The following is a 19,966-nucleotide window of genomic DNA, read 5'->3' as shown; positions in this document are numbered from 1 at the left end:
GAAACTTCATTGAGCTGCGCCCTCAAGCGTTGAACTGTCTGGAATTGCATTTTGAAGATGCTGGCAATGGTCCTGTTGTCATAACTTGGATCGGTAGAGAGCATGAGTTGTACAGTGGCCATCTCTAATCTCACTCATTAAACATTGCGTCACTTTCAGAAAGTGCTATTATGTGCTTGGGGTTTGTAAACAATTGGCCAACTAGTAGATGGTTTGCAATCAAAAAAGAAAACCGGTTTTCATTAAATGTAAATGGAATCATGTCGTCTTTTCTAGGATGGCAGGATGACAATTTTATCGTTCCACCCTGTATATATATAATTATTTCATGCATATACAAATTATAAGGTGATATATTATGTATATATTTTTTGTACTTACTTTCAAAGTGCTCAACATATGAATAGAGCTTTGTTCTACTAATATAAAAATATATCTACTAATCTAAAAATATATCTATAACATGTGAACTACACAGAGGCGTCCATGTTTCATTCACGGAGGAAATCATCAGGCATTTAGTCTGGTGATTCTTGTGGAAATAAAACGATATAACAGCATATATATACATATTTTTATACTATATATATACATATATATATATATATACATATATACATATATATACATATATACATATATCGTTACAATTTACTATGGAGGTCGAGGATTGTGGCTCTCTTCCATTCCTTGATGTTCGCGTTTTTAAAGTTGGTTCTACGTTTGAGACCTCTGTATACAGAAAACCTACATTTATAGGGCTCTATCTTAATTGGTTTTCCTTTGCCTCTCAGTCTAGAAAAATAAACCTCATTAGCGCTCTTACACATCGTGCACTTATGATTTGTTCACCAAACCGTCTTGATGTGGAACTTGGTGAAATCACAAATATTTTTCTCAGCAATGGATATCCCATAAATATAATAAAAACTACTATTGAACGTAAAATTGCTACATTTAATAGTGTTAAACGTATTGGTCCATCACGTTGTCCTATTTATTTAAAATTACCATGGTTAGGTCCTGTTGGCCTTCATATTGTTGGAAGGATTTCTTCTGCTACTCAACGTTGTTTTCCAGCTACTATGCTTAGAGTAGTTTACACAACTCGAACCTTTTTCTCTTTTTTTCGTAAAGATGTTTTGCCAACCATTCAAAAGAATTCTGTTGTTTATAAATTTGTTTGTCAGTGTCGAGCTGACTACGTTGGCAAGACATCCCAAAGATTGGAAATGAGAATATCCCAACACATCCCTTGGGATATTCGATTACACCAGGTTTCGAGAACATCCGGGCACTCCCAAGCTCATGAGTCCGCCATCGGTAATCACCTGATTAGTATAAATAGGTGTTCTGACCAATATTCCGATGGTTGGTTTTCTGTTTTATACAGTGCTAGGTCGAACTATCATCTCAATATTATTGAGGCGTTAGTCATTAATAACTCTCGACCTAGCCTGTGTAGACAAAAGATTTTGAAACATCAGTTGGAAATATTTACTGATTTAAAACCACCTGAACAGTGAGAATTATATATATATTTTTTTCTCACTGGTTTTCCAACTGAAACCAATTTCCCTCTTTCCTCATTCGATTCTTAGCTTTTAATTTATCATTCTGACGTTTCCTCTTAGAGGGTCAGACAATAAGGCCTTAAGGAAATTTTAACAATTCCACCTGCCCGTTTTTTTGTTTCTTTGATCTTTTTGATTTAAATTAAATTATGTTTTCCTCTGAAATTTCTCCTTCCATTTTGCTGTACCAAGAATTTACTTACATATATATATATATATATATATATATATATATATATATATATATATATATATATATATATATATATATACACACATATATATATATATATATACATATATATATATATACATATATACATATATATATACATATATATATACATATATACATATATATATATACATATATACATATATGCATATATATATACATATATATATATATAGTGTATGCTTGAAGCATAAAACATAGTTTTTTAAACTTTTGATCATTATAATTCAATATTTGAATATGTTTAGAGGCTGTTATCATTTTGTTATATAAAGAAATGTCTGTATACTTATTGGGTAAGAGTTTTCTGCAGAATTATAACACCACTTCCACTGTGGCTATGGGTCGCCTTGTGTTTACCGAGTTAAGACGGTTTTATTTTGTGTTTTGGATCTTGTGTTTTATATATATATTAGTGTTGCCAAGTCGAAATATATTGCTGAGCAGAGTTACATACTATTTAAAATGCACCAAATATCCTAACTCTTTAATCCTGTTACGATTTTCCTGAACGTGGACCACATGTTAGATTTATGGAAACATAAAACACATTCATCTTCATCTATGAAAATCAAATAATCAAGGGGAAATAACTCTCATAGCTTAAATAACGCTTACTTCTGTTTTGGAACTGGAAATGGAACTGATGCCAACTATTGCAAATAAGCAAAAATAAATTAAATTTTAAATAAATTAAATAAATCAACTTTAAATAATATTCTTAAACAGAAAATTTAAAACAATTCTATTACTAATAACCATCAATAACATAGAGCTAATTATTAAAATAGATTTTCTTAAATGTAATATTTAAATTGGGTAACTTTTTTAAAAAATAGATTTCGTTTTAATAAATAGTATAAATAGAGATAATGGTGGAATAAATATATATATATATATATATATATATATATATATATATATATATAACATTTCTCTTCATCTCTCGGCTAAAGAAAACGTAAGTATCCTTTTAAAAAGATTTAACTTCAGACTTTATGTATATACATTTAAAAAAAATCTTTCTCTCTCTCTCTCTCTCTCTCTCTCTCTCTCTCTCTATATATATATATATATATATATATATATATAGACACACACACTTACAAAAAAAAAAGAAAAGAAAGAAAAACACACACGCATATATTTACTTTTACCACTGCCTTTTCCTTTCAAGAGTATATTTTTCTATTTCATTTTTTTGTGAAATCTTTCTTTTTTGTCTTTTAAGTATTTTCTCTCATATTTTTTGTCTTATATTAAATATTTCCCCTTTTTCCTCACGTGGTCCTTCGGCAATGTCCTATCTATATTTCGGATAGTTAATTTTTTTTGTTTTAGTCTGTTGTTGTTTATATGTATATAAAATATTTGCCGTGAGCCTTCGCAATGATGTCACAACCTAACGACATCATGGATATGGCTATTTTAAAAGCCATTGAGAGACTCACTCACGAGGTAAAAAAACTTGGCAAGCTAGAGCCGCAGTTGTGCATGCACCAACTCCAGACTAACTCCTTACATTCAGGCCACTACCGTCGCCACCACGGCCACTCAAACAAGCCGAAACTGTGCTTTTATCACAGTCGTTTTGGTATAGAGGCGCAGAAATGCAAAAACCCCTGTTCATACATGAACCAAGGAAACTAAGGTCTGGGAAGCTGAGCATGGCAGGCTCTCCACGGAATATTTTCAACAACCGTGCCTATTTCATCACAGACTCCCTATCCCAAGCACGTTGCTTGGTTGATATCGGAGTGGCCTGCGGTATCTGGCCACTGAAACTTCTCACAGAGAAGCCCCCAGTGTCGTCCATCACACTGCAGGCGGTAAATCACTACCCCATCGCCACGTACGATCAAATTTCTCATTCTCTTGACTTGGAATTACGGAGAGACTTTACCCGATGCCCAGTTTTCTCTGGTTGTTGACGCATCAGGCACAGCTGTAGGTGCAGTGTTGCAACAGCAGCACCAACAACAGTTACAACCTCTCGCATACTTTTCAAGACAGCTGAAACCGACGGACCAACGTTACAGCACGTTTGGCTATGAACTCCTTGCAATGTACCTCGCAGTGAAACATTTTCAACATTCACTCTAGGGCTGTCAATTTGTGATCTACACTGATCACCATCTACTGACATATGCACTGTGTTCTAAGCCGGACAAATATTCTCCCAATGAAACGCACCACTTGGATTTTATTTCGCAATTCACCAGCGATATCCGACATATCTCAGGTGAGCAGAATGCTGCAGCAGACGCTTTGTCCCGCCTTCCCATTAATTCTCTGTCCTCACCATCGGATATCGACTTGCAGCAGATGGCTTTAGACCAACCAAGTCTGGACACAAGTTGGATCCATCGTCACCTGAATTTGCAACTTGCAAATTTGCATACTTGCCCTTGACATGCAGATCATTTGTGACACAGATTCACCTCGACCATTCGTTCCAATGACTCATCGTAGAGTTGTTTTTGACACCCTACACAATCTGGCACACCCCGGATGAAGAGCCACAGTGAAGCTGATTACAGTTAGATTTTTCTGGCCAAATATGAGGCGTGATATCACTGCCTGGACACGTTCCTGTGTATCTTGCCAAAGGTCAAAGGTGCACAAGCATATCCGTGCACCCCTTGGAACATTCACCACCCCAAATGCTCGGTTTAGCCATGTGCACATTAACCTGGTTGAACCTTGGCCGGTCAGTTAGGGATTTACTTATCTTCTGACCTGTATAAACCATTTCACACGGTCTGTAGTGCGAGCCCTTATATCAGGCTGGATATCACGTTACGGAGTTCCCACCACCATCACTATTGATTGTGGTGTACAGTTTGAATCCCACCGCTTCGAGGAACACTCCAGGATTCTAGGGATCCAACGTATTCGCACCACAAGCTATCACCTTGCTTCTAATGGGATGATTGAACGCTTCCATCACCAATTGAAAGCAGCATTACGTGCTTACCCTGACCAACAGCGATGGAGCGAATATGTACCAGTTGTCCTTCTTGGCTGTCGTGCTGCTATCAAAGAGGACCTGGGATACTCTTCAGCCGAACTTGTATATGGAGTACCTTTATCGTTGCCAGGCCAAATGATGAGCCTGATAGAGTTAACAACAAACGATTCATTTTTATTTTTATTTCGGACTATTAGTCTCATCTTTATTAGTTGTTGTTTTTTTTAATCTTTTTATTGGTTCACAACGTTTCGGCCAACTTCCTCTGGCCTTCGTCAGGTGGTAACCGCGACGGATAGGAACTTCGAATCTCCTAACTGCATTCTCAGCCATCACTGCCATCTGTAGTTGTTGTCGTCTCACCACATTTTTGACCAATTACCTCTGGCACGCTTTGGGTGGGATTGAAACCGCTATCTTCAGACAATGTTCATCTGGAACCGTAGAGATTCAACGTCTCTATCAACTGCGCCACGGGCCCCGAAGGGCGATCAAGGTTGGATTCTTTGATCTTATAAATCCACATTTATTTATTATCTGATCTTCCATAGTCGGGTCCGTACCGATTGGTATATATATATATTATTCCTTAATTGGAATTTATTTTGAGATGAGCATTATATGTTAATTTTATTTTTATTTCGGACTATTAGTCTCATCTTTATTAGTTGTTGTTTTTTTTAATCTTTTTATTGGTTCACAACGTTTCAGCCAACTTCCTCTGGCCTTCGTCAGGTGGTAACCGCGACGGATACGAACTTCAAATCTCATAACTGCATTTTCAGGCCAGAGGAAGTTGGCCGAAACGTTGTGAACCAATAAAAAGATTAAAAAAAAACAACTAATAAAGATGAGACTAATAGTCCGAAATAAAAATAAAATTAACATATAATGCTCATCTCAAAATAAATTCCAATTAAGGAATAATATATATATATACCAATCGGTACAGACCCGACTATGGAAGATCAGATAATAAATAAATGTGGATTTATAAAATCAAAGAATCCAACCTTGATCACCCTTCGGGGCCCGTGGCGCAGTTGATAGAGACGTTGAATCTCTACGGTTCCAGATGAACATTGTCTGAAGATAGCGGTTTCAATCCCACCCAAAGCGTGCCAGAGGTAATTGGTCAAAAATGTGGTGAGACGACAACAACTACGGATGGCAGTGATGGCTGAGAATGCAGTTAGGAGATTCGAAGTTCCTATCCGTCGTGGTTACCACCTGACGAAGGCCAGAGGAAGTTGGCCGAAACGTTGTGAACCAATAAAAAGATTAAAAAAAACAACAACTAATAAAGATGAGACTAATAGTCCGAAATAAAAATAAAATTAACATATAATGCTCATCTCAAAATAAATTCCAATTAAGGAATAATATATATATAAACAAACGATTCAGTTCTGCATGTCAACAGACTGCGAACTTATTTTAGTAAGCTCCCACCGATGCACACTAGGGAACAGACCATTAGATCTTCGGTCCCAAAGGACATTTCGTCTTGGACTCATGTTTTTCTTTGAAAGGAAGCCGTGAAAGCCCCCTAACTTCACTTTATACTGGCCCCTATCGCGTGCTTTAACGTACTGATAAACTTTTTACTTTAGATATCAGTGGTAAAAGAGAAACTGTCTCTATTGATAGAGTAAAAAAAGCTTTTCTTGACACAAAACACACGAGCCACACATTCCTCCTACTTTCACACAGTATCAAAACATGCATACACCTGAAGTAAATGCTCCAAATGAAGACAATCATGTCACCACTACACGTAGTGATCAGCGGGTACATTGGCCGAAGAGACTGTGTAAAACTTTGTATTTCTGTTAAGAAAATATTTTTTCCTTGTTTTCCCTTCTTTCTAAAAAAAAAAAAAGAATATTCTATTACAAAAAGTTGCAAATATTCCCCAACTTTTCACACAAAAGTAAGAACATTTTTTTTTTTCTCGTAAAAATAAATACAGTAAAATTACATTTTTATTTTTCGCCATTTGTTATGCTACATTTTTCTCTGTCGGCTTTCTGCCTAAGCAGAAACGAATGGAACTTTTTACTTTTAACGAATCAATGCCTCTCCCCTCTGCTATTTGGCCACATACTGACCAATCAGGGGTACGGCGCATTGATCCTTCGTATCCCCTAAGGAAATCGGCCAGCATCCGGATTGAGGAGTGAGAACTCGTCCTTACTGAGAGAGCCACCAAACAGAACAGACCTCCCTTTTCTTCTCTCTCTCCACCTCAGTGTTATTTCTATCGGTATCGACGATTCCACAGGGAATAACTACCGCGATAGCACTAGGTAGCCGGAGTCCGTCTTTTGACAAGGAACATATCACATTCTCCTTAATAAACCTTTTCTGTGTTATATTTTATGAAGTTGTTGCGTTCGTCATTTCAGAAGCTTGTATTGAATTATTTATTTTATTAGGTTGTGCCTAAAAGCATTTAAAACCCTAAAATGTTTTGGAGTTTATTAGAAAGAAAGCAAAACAAAACTGATTCAAACTCACCTCCTCCATCGTCACTGCTTCTGTAAAACTGTTTATAAGTTTATCTGTAATAAAAAATACGATCAACATTTACTTTCTTTCCCAATCTTCGGTATTCTATATAATGAAGGGGTGGACGTTCTGATTTGTTGAACAAGATTAAAAGGAGAAAATGACTTCTTACAAATGATTAAGTAAAAGCAGAGTTCTCTTTTCAACCCGGAAAAAAGGATGATTGAACCATTAGTCGGTGTCTGCATAATCAATAAATAGTTTGTGGCCGTCAATTCATTCTGTCTAACAAAGTAGAAGACAACGAGATGACGATGCATACTCGATCATTACAATAAGATCTAAAATAAAGATAACTGAAAAATGATGGCAACAGCACAGGCAACACAACAATATTCGGTATGTAGATGAATGTTGGCTTTGTAGAGATATAGGATACTGACAGATATGAGAAGTTTCCTAGTCCAGTAGAGGAAACTCAACTTCTTCGCAGCAGACTTGGCAGTATCTTCTATATATTTGTTCAAATTTATTTTGTTCATTAATTAGCATAAACTAAGTTTAAAGAATTATTATTATTATTTTTTTTTACATGGTAGTCACCACTTATCAAGGCCCGGAAACCACTCGGGGATAAGGGTTATAGCGTGTACAGTAATCAATGGGATAATATCGTAGTAGTCATTAATAATGGAGATTTGATAAAGTGTCTTACTTAAGGGGGCGGTTTATCAGGAATTTGTTTATGTTGGACTTGAAGACATCCAAGTTGTAGTCAGGGAAACAGGCAAACGGAAGAGAGTTCCACAGACGTGCACTTCTAAGAAAGAAGCTTTGTTCATGGAATCTATGCTTAATAAGTAAAAGCAGAGTTCTCTTTTCAACCCGGAAAAAAGGATGATTGAACCATTAGTCGGTGTCTGCATAATCAATAAATAGTTTGTGGCCGTCAAGTGAGGAAAATTATTGACAGTGGTTTTAGCTAGATGGGTGTTTTTCGTGAATGATTGGCAAGAGGGGACCAGAGATTGGAGGTCAGACGAGTACTTGCCATGGAACTAACGATAGAACAAAGATAGGCTCGCAACGTCTCCTCTGTGGGAGAGAGGTTGCAGGGAAGAGAAAAGGGCATCCTTCACTAAACCATGAATTCTATTTTGTATTCTGTCAAGGCAAGATAGGCTGTTTTAGCAGCTCCTGCCCAGATGTGGCAGCAGTATTCCATCCTTGGACGTACTTGGCTTTTATAGAGATAGAGAATTGCATCAGCAGTGAGATATCTTCTGGAGCGGTAGAAGGATCCCACCATCTTTCCAGCGACCTTGGCAACAGACTTGATGTATGTGTTCCATTTCAGATCAGGAGTAAAGGTCAATCCCAGAAGCTTGTCAAAACATGGAGCCTCCCCAAGACGAGAGCCATCCATTTCAATTGATGCCAGATGGGAATCAGAGCGTTGATGATGTAAAGATAGGAGCTTGGTTTTAGATGCATTAAAAGTAACCAGCCACCTCTTCCCCCACTGTACCACGTGCTCAAGATCAGAGGAGAGAGAATCAGAGAGAACATTGTCATTTACGGCCTTTGATGTGTTGCCGTAGATGGTCGTGTCATCAGCATAGATGTCAGTGAATGATTTAAGCATGTGATTTGGGAGATCATTGATGTAGATCAGAAAGAGAGTTGAGCCCAGGATGAACCCCAAAGGGACTCCAGCATTAATACTGTGGGCCTCTGATTTCTGCCCATCAACCACTACTCTTATGAGCCTATCGGAGAGAAATGATTTAATAATTGAGAAAACATTTCCAATTATACCGTAGCTGGAAATCTTGTGAAGTAGGCCTTTATGCCATACCTTATTGAAGGCCTTTGATATGTCAAGAGCAATTGCCCTAGAGAGGAAGCCTTTGTCAAGAGATTCACTAATCCTATGAGATATAACCGTTAGCACATCTGCTATAGATCTAGCAGAATGGAAACAATATTGCATGTCACTAAGAAGATTATTTTTGCTGAGGTGGTTGACTACTTCTTTATTTAATATGGATTCCAGCAACTTACTCATGACACCGGAGACTTATTGGTCTGTACTGAGAGGGAGATGACTTATCACCTGAATTCTTAAATACAGGGCATACTGATGAGGTTTTCCAGAGTGTTAGGAAGCACTTCTCCCTTAGGCAATGCTTAAACCGTTTTGTAAGTATGAGAGTAAGTTCTGGTTGATTTTCGTTATTTGTTTGATTTGGTTGTTTTATGGCAAAATGAACCCTCTTTGGAGATCACTTTTGAATTTGGTATTCCCTAGAGACTTCCTTCTTCCAAGGAAACTGGTATAACTGACGAAGAGTTGAGTATGCATTGCATATTATAAACGATTAATTGTATGCAATTAATTAAACACAAAGTTACTATTTTACCCATGGCTGAGAGAGGAAACTTTCCCAACAATATTTGTGCATAAATTACTACAATTGATCTGATAGGATATAAACTCGACATATCCAGTTCCATAATCCATAATCGTGTCCATTTTGCTAATAATGCAAGTTATTTCTCATATTTATCATGATAAATGGGCTTGACCATTACGCCTGATATGAAATGGAACACATACATCAAATCTGTTGCCAAAATCGCTGGGGAAATGGTAGGATCCTTCTATCGATCCTGTAGATATCTCACTGCTAATGCAATTCTCTACCTCTACAAGAGCCAGGTACGCCCAAGGATGGAGTACTGTTGCCACATCTGGGCAGGAGCTGATAGAATTACCTTATCCTGTCTTAACACAGTTCAAAATAGACTTCGTAGCCTATTGGGGGACGCCCTTTTTTCTTCCCTGCAACCTCTTTCTCACAGAAGAGACGTTGTGAGCCTGTCTCTGCTTTATCATTATTTTCATGGCAAGTACTCGTCTGAGCTCCAATCTATGGTCCCCCTTGCCAAACTTTCACAAGAAACACTCGTCTAGCTAAAAACACTATCAATAGTTTCCCCCACTCTTTATCCGTGCCTAAACCTAAATGTAGATTCCATGAACAAAGGCTTTTTTCTTAGAACTGCACACCTGTGGAACTCTCTTCCATTTGCCTGCTTTCCAGTTGCCTATAATATGGTCGTCTTCAAGTCCAACATAAACAAGTTCTTGATGAGCCGTTCCCCTTAAGTAATTCAATTTACCAAATTTCCACTACTAACAATTATTACGTCACTGTCTCATTGACCAATGTACACTTATGCTCGCGTGGCCTTTGGGCCTTGATAAATGGTGACTATTTTGTAAAAAAAAATCACTGGAATGGTTTTATTTTTAAGACGTCATCCAATATGTATTTCTATTTTTTTCATCAAAAAGTTTAACAAGCTGATTCTTTTGTTCCTAATTTTTAGTTCCTAATTTTATAAAATATTAACATTTTTCAAGTTTTCAACATTGTAATTTTTAAATATGACATCTAATATAGTTAGCAAATTCTTTAAAAGCCAGTTATCAGTTGCTAACAGGTTTACATTGAATTGAATGAGATCCCTTGTATGTTGGAGTTCTCAACACCATATTACCATTTTTAGTCTTAATTTTTAATTTCTATAATTTTCAAGTTCTAACCAAGATAAATCCATCTCTGCGCAATAGATAAAGTCATAATAAAACCATATAATGCAAATTTAATAAAACCATATAATACAAATTTAATAAAACCTTATAATACAAGTTTAATAAAACTATAAATACAATTTCAATATAACCATATAAGACAGATTTAATAAAACCATATAATAAAAATAAAAAAACATAATACAAATAAAAAAACATATAATACAAATTTAATAAAACTATATAATACAAATTAAAAAAATCTTATAATACAAAATAAATAAAACCTTATAATACAAATTTAATAAAACCGTATAATACAAATTTAATAAAACCATATAATACAAATTTAATAGAACCGTATAATACAAATTTAATAAAACCATATAATACAAATTAAATAAAACCATATAATACAAATTAAAAAAATCTTATAATACAAATGTAATAAAACCATATAATACAAATTTAATAAAACCGTATAATACAAATTTAATAAAACCGTATAATACAAATTTAATAAAACCATATAATACAAATTTAATAAAACCATATAATACAAATTTAATAAAATCATATAATACAAATTTAATAAAACCATATAATACAAATTTAATAAAACCATATAATACAAATTAAAAAAAATCTTATAATACAAAATTAATAAAACCTTATAATACAAATTTAATAAAACCGTATAATACAAATTTAATAAAACCATATAATACAAATTTAATAAAACCATATAATACAAATTTAATAAAAACATATAATACAAATTTAATAAAACCGTATAATACAAATTTAATAAAACCATATAATACAAATTTAATAAAACCATATAATACAAATTTAATAAAACCGTGTAATACAAATTTAATAAAACCATATAATACAAATTTAATAAAACCATATAATACAAATTTAATAAAACCATATAATACAAATTTAATAAAATCATATAATACAAATTTAATAAAACCATATAATACAAATTTAATAAAACCATATAATACAAATTTAATAAAACCATATAATACAAATTTAATAAAATCATATAATACAAATTTAATAAAACCATATAATACAAATTTAATAAAACCATATAATACAAATTAAAAAAAATCTTATAATACAAAATTAATAAAACCTTATAATACAAATTTAATAAAACCGTATAATACAAATTTAATAAAACCATATAATACAAATTTAATAAAACCATATAATACAAATTTAATAAAAACATATAATACAAATTTAATAAAACCGTATAATACAAATTTAATAAAACCATATAATACAAATTTAATAAAACCGTGTAATACAAATTTAATAAAACCATATAATACAAATTTAATAAAACCATATAATACAAATTTAATAAAATTATATAATACAAATTTAATAAAACCATATAATACAAATTTAATAAAACCATATAATACAAATTTAATAAAACCATATAATACAAATTTAATAAAATCATATAATACAAATTTAATAAAACCATATAATACAAATTTAATAAAACCATATAATACAAATTAAAAAAATCTTATAATACAAATGTAATAAAACCTTATAATACAAATTTAATAAAACCGTATAATACAAATGTAATAAAACCGTATAATACAAATTTAATAAAACCATATAATACAAATTTAATAAAACCATATAATACAAATTAAAAAAATCTTATAATACAAATTTAATAAAACCTTATAATACAAATTTAATAAAACCGTATAATACAAATTTAATAAAACCATATAATACAAATTTAATAAAACCATATAATACAAATTTAATAAAACCATATAATACAAATTTAATAAAACCATATAATACAAATTAAAAAAATCTTATAATACAAATTTAATAAAACCATATAATACAAACTCAATAAAACCTTATAATACAAATGTAATAAAACCATATAATACAAATTTAATAAAACCATATAATACAAATTTAATACCACGAATGCATTCTATTTGAGAAAAGCTGTGTTTTATCTTGATATTGCTCTTCAATTGCATACCTGGACAGGAAAGCAATAAATCCAATACAAACAGGAAAAGCAAGAAAATTCAAGACAAATATTCTCTTTCCAGGGGAGAAATGTAGTTTTAAAAAATATGTTCAAAACAAAATGTTTTTTTTTTTCGCTCTTTTTTTAAATTTTAAAATGTTTATTTTCGCTCGTTTTTTTAAATTTTTTTAGTCAGATTGAACGAACACATCTTGATAGCCATTTTTGTTCAATCATAAATTGCAACTCACGTTTTGTATCCAGTAATTCTTGGATAATTTGCTCTTGTAATTTCCTACTCTCTTTAATAAACTGTTCAGTGTCGACAATCTCTTCATCCAAATTTGACTTGCCCTGAAATTTAGAAGAAGAAAATACGCAATGACAGAACTTGTTGAAACAGACATTTGATATTTACTGATGCACGTTTTTTAATGTTATAACATTTTTTTTTTTACATTAAATTATATTTTAGATTAATATTAGTTGACAATGAAAACCAATGTTTGTATTAAATTGCTGTTGCATTGTTTGACTAAAAATGAACATTATCGTGAAACAACTGTAAACAACTTTAATATTTTTATGTATTCATTATTTGGAATATGATTTATAAACTAACAGAGTCACATTCAGAAATGTGTAGACACATTAGAAAAGCAAAACACAAGAAAATAAACATTTCGAAAAAGGGTCACCTTTTTCAGTTTGTGGTTTTTCTCACAGAGGGATTTCAGTTTGCAGCCTTCCACATAAATCTCTTCTTCCAACAATTTAGATTCTTCCGAATTCGCTTTTAACAGCGAAAAATAATCTTGGTGTGAGATTTTGATTTGCTTCTCTTGATCAGCCTGACAAAATTTTAATCCAAAATTAGTGAATAAAACAACAACAACAACAACAACAACAACAACAAAAAAGGAAACATTTTGTTAAAGAGACATGCACGATGTCAGCCTGGCAAAACCAGTACTCCAACCGAAGGAAGATGGTGGGGGGAGGCGATTATTTTAGAAGCGTTCTGGGATCCTATTAAATTTATTTTATTCCCTTTATTTGAAATAATGCCATAAAAATTATATTGATTCTACCTGGTCTTTTGACTAGGAGCAAAGTGTCTAATTTGTTATATTGTACAGGGTGTCCCAAAAGTTTCTTAATTTTATATATTTTATAGGGTGCCCCATAACTTTCTTAATTTTATATATTTTACTTTTATTTTTCAGATCATCTAAAGTAACCCTTCCAAAGTCATCATGAGTCGTTACACTACCGAGGAGCAGATATTTATCGTAGAGTCGTATTTTCGGTTGAATGAGTCAATATCAGAAACTCAAAGAGACTTCTGATGAAACGTCAACATAAGAAATCCCCTTACTCCCAATGCAATAAAAGCTATGGTGGCTCGATTTCATGAGCAAGGGTCTGTATATGACCTTCCTAAATCTGGTAGACTCTGTACGCCAAGAAGTGATGAGAATTGTCAGAGATTAGCAGAAAGTGTGGCCGGGGTCTCTCGATCAATGTGATTCCAGCAGGACGGTGCAATGGCGCATAGGGCACGAGAAACATTAAATCTGCTCCTGGACATATTCGGCAACTGAATAATTTCTCGTGGCTATGAGATAAAGTGGCCACCCCGCTCGCCAGATTTCACTAGTGCAGATTTCTTCCTTTGGGGTTACCTCAAAGAGCATGTATACGTAAAGAAACCAGCCCCAATAAATGCCCTTAAAAACAATATAGAGGAGGAAATCAGGACCATAAGCTCTGAAACATTAAGTGATGTGCTAGACAATGTCCTGCAGAGAGCACAAGAGTGTAAAAATGAAAATGGTGGACATTTGAGTAACATCATTTTTCATAACTAAAATTAGACCTTGTGAAAAATATACCCTAGATTAAGTTGTGTGAATAAAATTAAAATTAGTAGACTATGATATCTTACTATAGCTCAAAAAATCACGACGAGGTTCATCTACCTATATATGAAAATTGGTAAGCATAATTTAAATATTGAGGAAATTAATTAAATTTAAAATGACCGCCCCGACAAAATTGCCTCTGAGATGGGTATATATGCTGATGACACCACACTCTATAACAGGCACAACAGAAAAACAAATGAACACATATCTAAAGAAATGGTAAAAACACTAGAGGATGACCTCCAATCTGTAGTGAAATGGGGACAAAAATGGATGGTCATATTCAATGCTGCCAAGACTAAGCTGGTTTCCTTCAATAAGTACAAGAAAGCTTCTCTGCCACCAATAGCAATGGCCAATGACTCTTTATCTGAGAGTACATCTTTCAAACTCCTTGGCCTAACATTCACAGGAAACATGAGTTGGAACAATTACATTGAAAGCATTGCTAGAGCCGCTGCGAGGAAGGTAGGTTCTCTCTACCGTGCTAGAAAACTACTAACACCCGAAAGTATCCTGTACCTCTATAAGGCCATCATTCACCCATGTATGGAGTATTGCTGTCACATTTGGGCTGGTGCATCTGCTACTAGTCTCTCGCTTCTAGACAAGATTCAAAAGAGAGTCGCCAATCTGATAGGCCCTGAATCTAAGCTTCAGCCTCTGTCCCATCGACGAAATATTGCATCCCTCTGCCTGTTCTACAAGTATTTTAATGGTGAATGCTCTGGCGAACTGCAGACATTTGTGCCCCTACGACGTAAACACCCTCAACAAACCCGACAGGCTGCTAAATCCCACCCCCACACAGTAGAGATCGCTAGATGTAAAAGATCTTTCTACATCTTGCTACCCAAATCCCTACATAGTACCCCAGTAGTTGTTGCTCCTGATAGTAGCCCCCTACACCAAAGTTGCAATTTGCCTTGTTTGGAGTGAAAATGTAATAAAAAAAAAGATAAAATAAAAAAAAATCCATCAGCTTCTTTTGGGACACCTTTTATTTGCTTTACCCTATAACCAATAAATAATTGCAAAGTGTAGTATTTATTCTAATACTACAGTTTATTTTTTCTGTGAAGGAGAAATCACCCAAGACTGATATTTTTTACCCAATTCAGAATGTTCTTTTTGAGAACCTGGATTTTCCTCACATTAACCAACTTTGTGTCTAATTCTGCCATTATGGAGAAACAAGGAACAACATATCAAAAAGCAAAAAACAAAAAAACTGCATATGATGAGTGTTAATATGAATGAAATGAAAATTCGTTCAAACTTCCATTAGTTTGACAACCGTTGTGATTTGATAACCCCCATTCCTTATAAAATATATAATTTATTGAATAAATGCTCGAAGTTTCATTAAAATTAAATAATTCTTTGATTTTTTGTGATTAAATTATACTAAAACATCGGCTTGTTTACAAGGAGGCATATCATAGATTGGTAGACATATGGTAGGCATATCATAGATTTGGTAGACATAGATTGGTAGACATCGGTTTACAAGGAGGCATATCATAGATTGGTAGAAGGGGGAATCAATATTAAAACCTGCTTTACAATTTTTATAGTCTATGGCAGGATGTGATTTTAACATTTAGATTATACTTTTGTACTAAATTTTGTCTTTTTTGGGGAGAGGGGTCATACTTACTTTACATGTCCTAATAATGATGTCTTTTAATAAGATTATAAAGTTGTTAGTGCATAAAAAGGGGAGGGGAGGCAAAAAGGTACACAAACCGTTGAAATAAGATCACATAATAGGGGCTTTAAAAGATGAATTAAGTGAAGAGAATGGTGACTGTTGTGGAATTAATAAGTTCATCTTGGAAAAGAAAATCCACAAGAAATTTATCAAATTTAAAAGAAAATATAATTTTTTGCTTAATTATTCTAGTCATAAAAAAGAGAAATTGAAATATCTTAAAAATGAAAAAAATTAATATACAAGAAGAAAATGTTCAACGTCAATATTTCAGTAAGATAACAACAAAGAATAATTAATAAAATGTCTTTTTTTTTATAAATCAATATGCAAATATTAGAAAGTTTCATCAAATGTTCTATTAGCTTGGCAGGTCGATGACAGCAATCCAAGTCTGTGAATAGTGATGATGGAGACGCACTCATGAAGCCAAGTCAATTCATGATGATCTCAAGTATAGCGTATCATAAACAGACAAAAGTCGTGGAGGAAGTCGTGCATGGCAGAGCCAATCATTTCACTCGTGTCCACGGCAATTAGTTGGAACAAAAATTTGTCAAGAAGATCGGCATATTTTGATTGTTTTCAGTTCTGTTGACACCGCTGCCGCTGCATATCCTAGATGTATAGCCAATTTTATCACCGACAATATCATATAGAGCACTGTGTCTAGGGAATCCGTTGGTGCCCCTACTATATGTAAAGGTGTAGGGTCTATAAACGTAAACGGGCGGACCTCAACTACACCTGTGAGTGCTGCGCACTTTCAAACCTGTGTCAACTAAATGTAGTGGAAAAATTGCTATTGAGATTTAAACTAGTTTGAGTAGATTTCCTCTCAAAACACATGATATATATAAGTTAATGAAAGATCAAATCATAATAATTTGAAAAGAAGCCAAATTTATTGACCAGTTATGTTGCAAAGTTTTCTTGTCAGTTATTACTTTATAAAGTTAAAAAAAAAAACTAAATAAAGTAAAGAGTATCTTCTAAATAAAAATCGATTTTTACCCTTTGTCATCAGTCAGTAAACACAAGCGATATATAGAATTCCGCTGTTTTATGTCCAGAATTAATGTGTTTTTTTTTAAATATGAACCTGTGTTTCGTTTGCTTTCAATAATTTCTACATTTTTTACAGCTCCTAAAATAATCATACATACAGGGAGTTGGAGTAATTTTCACTCACATGCTGAAATCTACTTCCACTGCCGGCAGGAAATATTCTTCAGACTTTGACCGTCATTATTTCATTGTTTATTTCTATTATCGTTTACCTTTTATACTTACTATACAGGTCACTTACTACAGTTTTTGATTGTAGTGCATTTTGATTTGATATAATATGATTCTTGATTAACAAAATGTGATTAACACGGGTTAAATCTTACTTTAATCACCTGAGTTACAATGAAATATGCCTTTTTCTGATATTTTTGAAGAATTGGTACTCTACTATATTTTTCAAAAATAAAATAAGCATTTTATATTTATCCGGGGCAACGAGAGAACATGAGTCTATGCTTAATCCTATTTTAATCACCTAAAGTACTTACAGTGAAATGGGTAGATGTGATAATAAAACAATTAAAAAAAAAACAAAAGCAAAGTAAATCGACCCTAAAAAAATGACACAGAATGGTCTTACTTGTAATGTCTTCATTTCTTCTATGTTCGTTTGGGTTTTATGAAATTCTTTTTTTAAATCTGTCTCATTGCGACGTTTAGCTGTGAAATGTAGATAAAAAACAAAAACAAAACAGCAAAGTGATATTTTTAAACTGACCAGAAATATTTATAACTTTTTAAATCTAAAATTCATCAATCTTAAACAAACCTAAACTTTTTAGTTTAACAAAAAAGAAATGTTCATTTTCTTATCTGAGTTTGGCTGCAAATGCAGAGTTGCAACTTAACATTATTTACAACGTGAAATGCAGCTATTGTCATGGTTCGCTATTTTTTCTCAATGGTTGTACCTATTTACTATGCCTCCCCACGGGACAGAGTTAGACACCAGGGTCGTTTTTTAACGTGGAGAAAAGTTACAAAAATAAAAATTGTCTCAGTCGTGAAGGACTGCTCCTATGGTTGTATGCAACGTTGAACATTTGTGAGATGAATTCAAATGCAACAAAATTGCAAGTTTATTCGTCCATGCGAACAAGACAAGGGTGAGAAAGAAGTTAATGTTATCTCTCTGCTATCCGTACCATTCTCTTTTTATGAGGTGCCTTCAATAAGTTTGTTGACTTTTTTTCGTATGAGCACTTTTATTGATACTGCACACATGTAACTCTTGTCTCCTTCGAAGTAACCTTCTCTGGCTGCAATGCACCTGTTGTGATGTTCCAACAACTTCTGGAAGGCCCTCGTCAAAGCCTCTTTCATCTCCTCAATTGTCTCATAATGACAGCCTCTAAGGTTTTCCTTGAGCTTAGGAAATAACCAAAAGTCACAGGGAGCAAGGTCTGGACTATAAGATGGGTGGGGAACTGTCTTGATGCCCATTTTGGTCAAATAGTCTGTGACAAAGATGGAGTTGTTGACTGGTGCTTTTGTGCAAATCTTCTGCATCTTCAGTTCCTTGCAAATAATTGTGTGTACAGTTCCTACACTGACACCAAACTGTGTACTTATTGCCTCTATAAATACACAACTGTTCTTATCCATGAAATCCTTTATTTGGCCAATCAACTCTTGTGTTCTGACTTCTTTAATCCTCCCACACCTCTCATCATCCCTCACAAACTCCCTGCCTTCTTTGAATCTCTTATGCCACTCAAAAACTGATGCTTGATTCATGTAAGATGGTCCAAAAGCAGTCTGAAGCATTCCATATGTTTCTGTAGCATTTTTTTTCATGTTTAAAAATTTTTTTTATTGCATATCGTTTTTCTAAAGTGTCATGTCCAGATCGCATTTTGGAAATTTACCAGCTGTGACAATCAGGCTTTAGTAGTGTGTACTCTAATTTCTGCCGTAGCTGTTCATTTAAACCTGAAATCATAAAAATTGGTCAGTCACCTCATAAGATGTATAGCAATAACATAATTTTCAAGACAATTTTAAATGCTTGTATAAAAATGTCTGGAAACTTATTGAAGGCAATTCATACGATCAAAGAATATGAGTACATCAAAGTCTTTTCTCGTTGCAAGATTATAATTGGCCGGTGAACCCATAATTACCGACTGCTGGAGTCACTTGTAGAGATGTTGAAAGGCACAAGCCTCATGCTATGAACATCAGCTGCAACTCCGACACTTAGAAGATTATTACTTGATTACAAAACTTAGAAGATTATTACTTGATTACAAAACTTAGAAGATTATTACTTGATTACAAAACAGATTATTACTTGATTACAAAACTTAGAAAATTATTACTT

The 19,966-nt window shown here is 33.6% G+C and overlaps 2 protein-coding genes across 3 annotated transcripts in view; one reads left to right on the top strand and one right to left on the bottom strand.

Moving 5' to 3' along the window:
* Positions 1-16,231, top strand: part of LOC145255723 (uncharacterized) — a 187,904-nt gene extending 171,673 nt beyond the window's left edge. The window contains exon 24 of the mRNA XM_080114324.1: positions 14,157-16,231. Coding sequence (XP_079970450.1) covers positions 14,157-14,170 — 14 coding nt within the window. The 3' untranslated portion in view covers positions 14,171-16,231. The remainder of the gene's footprint in view (positions 1-14,156) is intronic.
* The window catches only part of LOC145255724 (uncharacterized), a 137,755-nt gene that overhangs the window by 4,376 nt on the left and 113,413 nt on the right, over positions 1-19,966 (bottom strand). Inside the window, exons 19-22 of one of the 2 annotated variants that reach the window (XM_080114325.1) lie at positions 18,224-18,303; positions 13,629-13,781; positions 13,182-13,284; positions 7,301-7,344 (exon numbers count right to left, since the gene is read on the bottom strand). In XM_080114325.1, coding sequence (XP_079970451.1) covers positions 7,301-7,344; positions 13,182-13,284; positions 13,629-13,781; positions 18,224-18,303 — 380 coding nt within the window. Of the gene's footprint in view, positions 1-7,300; positions 7,345-13,181; positions 13,285-13,628; positions 13,782-18,223; positions 18,304-19,966 lie in introns of those variants that run through there. The other variant, XM_080114327.1, reaches the window with a different exon arrangement.

The sequence above is a fragment of the Euprymna scolopes genome, chromosome 31 (genome assembly GCF_053919585.1).
Source record: "Euprymna scolopes isolate OS-2025 chromosome 31, ASM5391958v1, whole genome shotgun sequence".
NCBI classification, from domain to species: domain Eukaryota; kingdom Metazoa; phylum Mollusca; class Cephalopoda; order Sepiida; family Sepiolidae; genus Euprymna; species Euprymna scolopes.
Note: the sequence above shows the minus strand (reverse complement) of the source record. Positions and strands in the feature narration are given on the sequence as shown.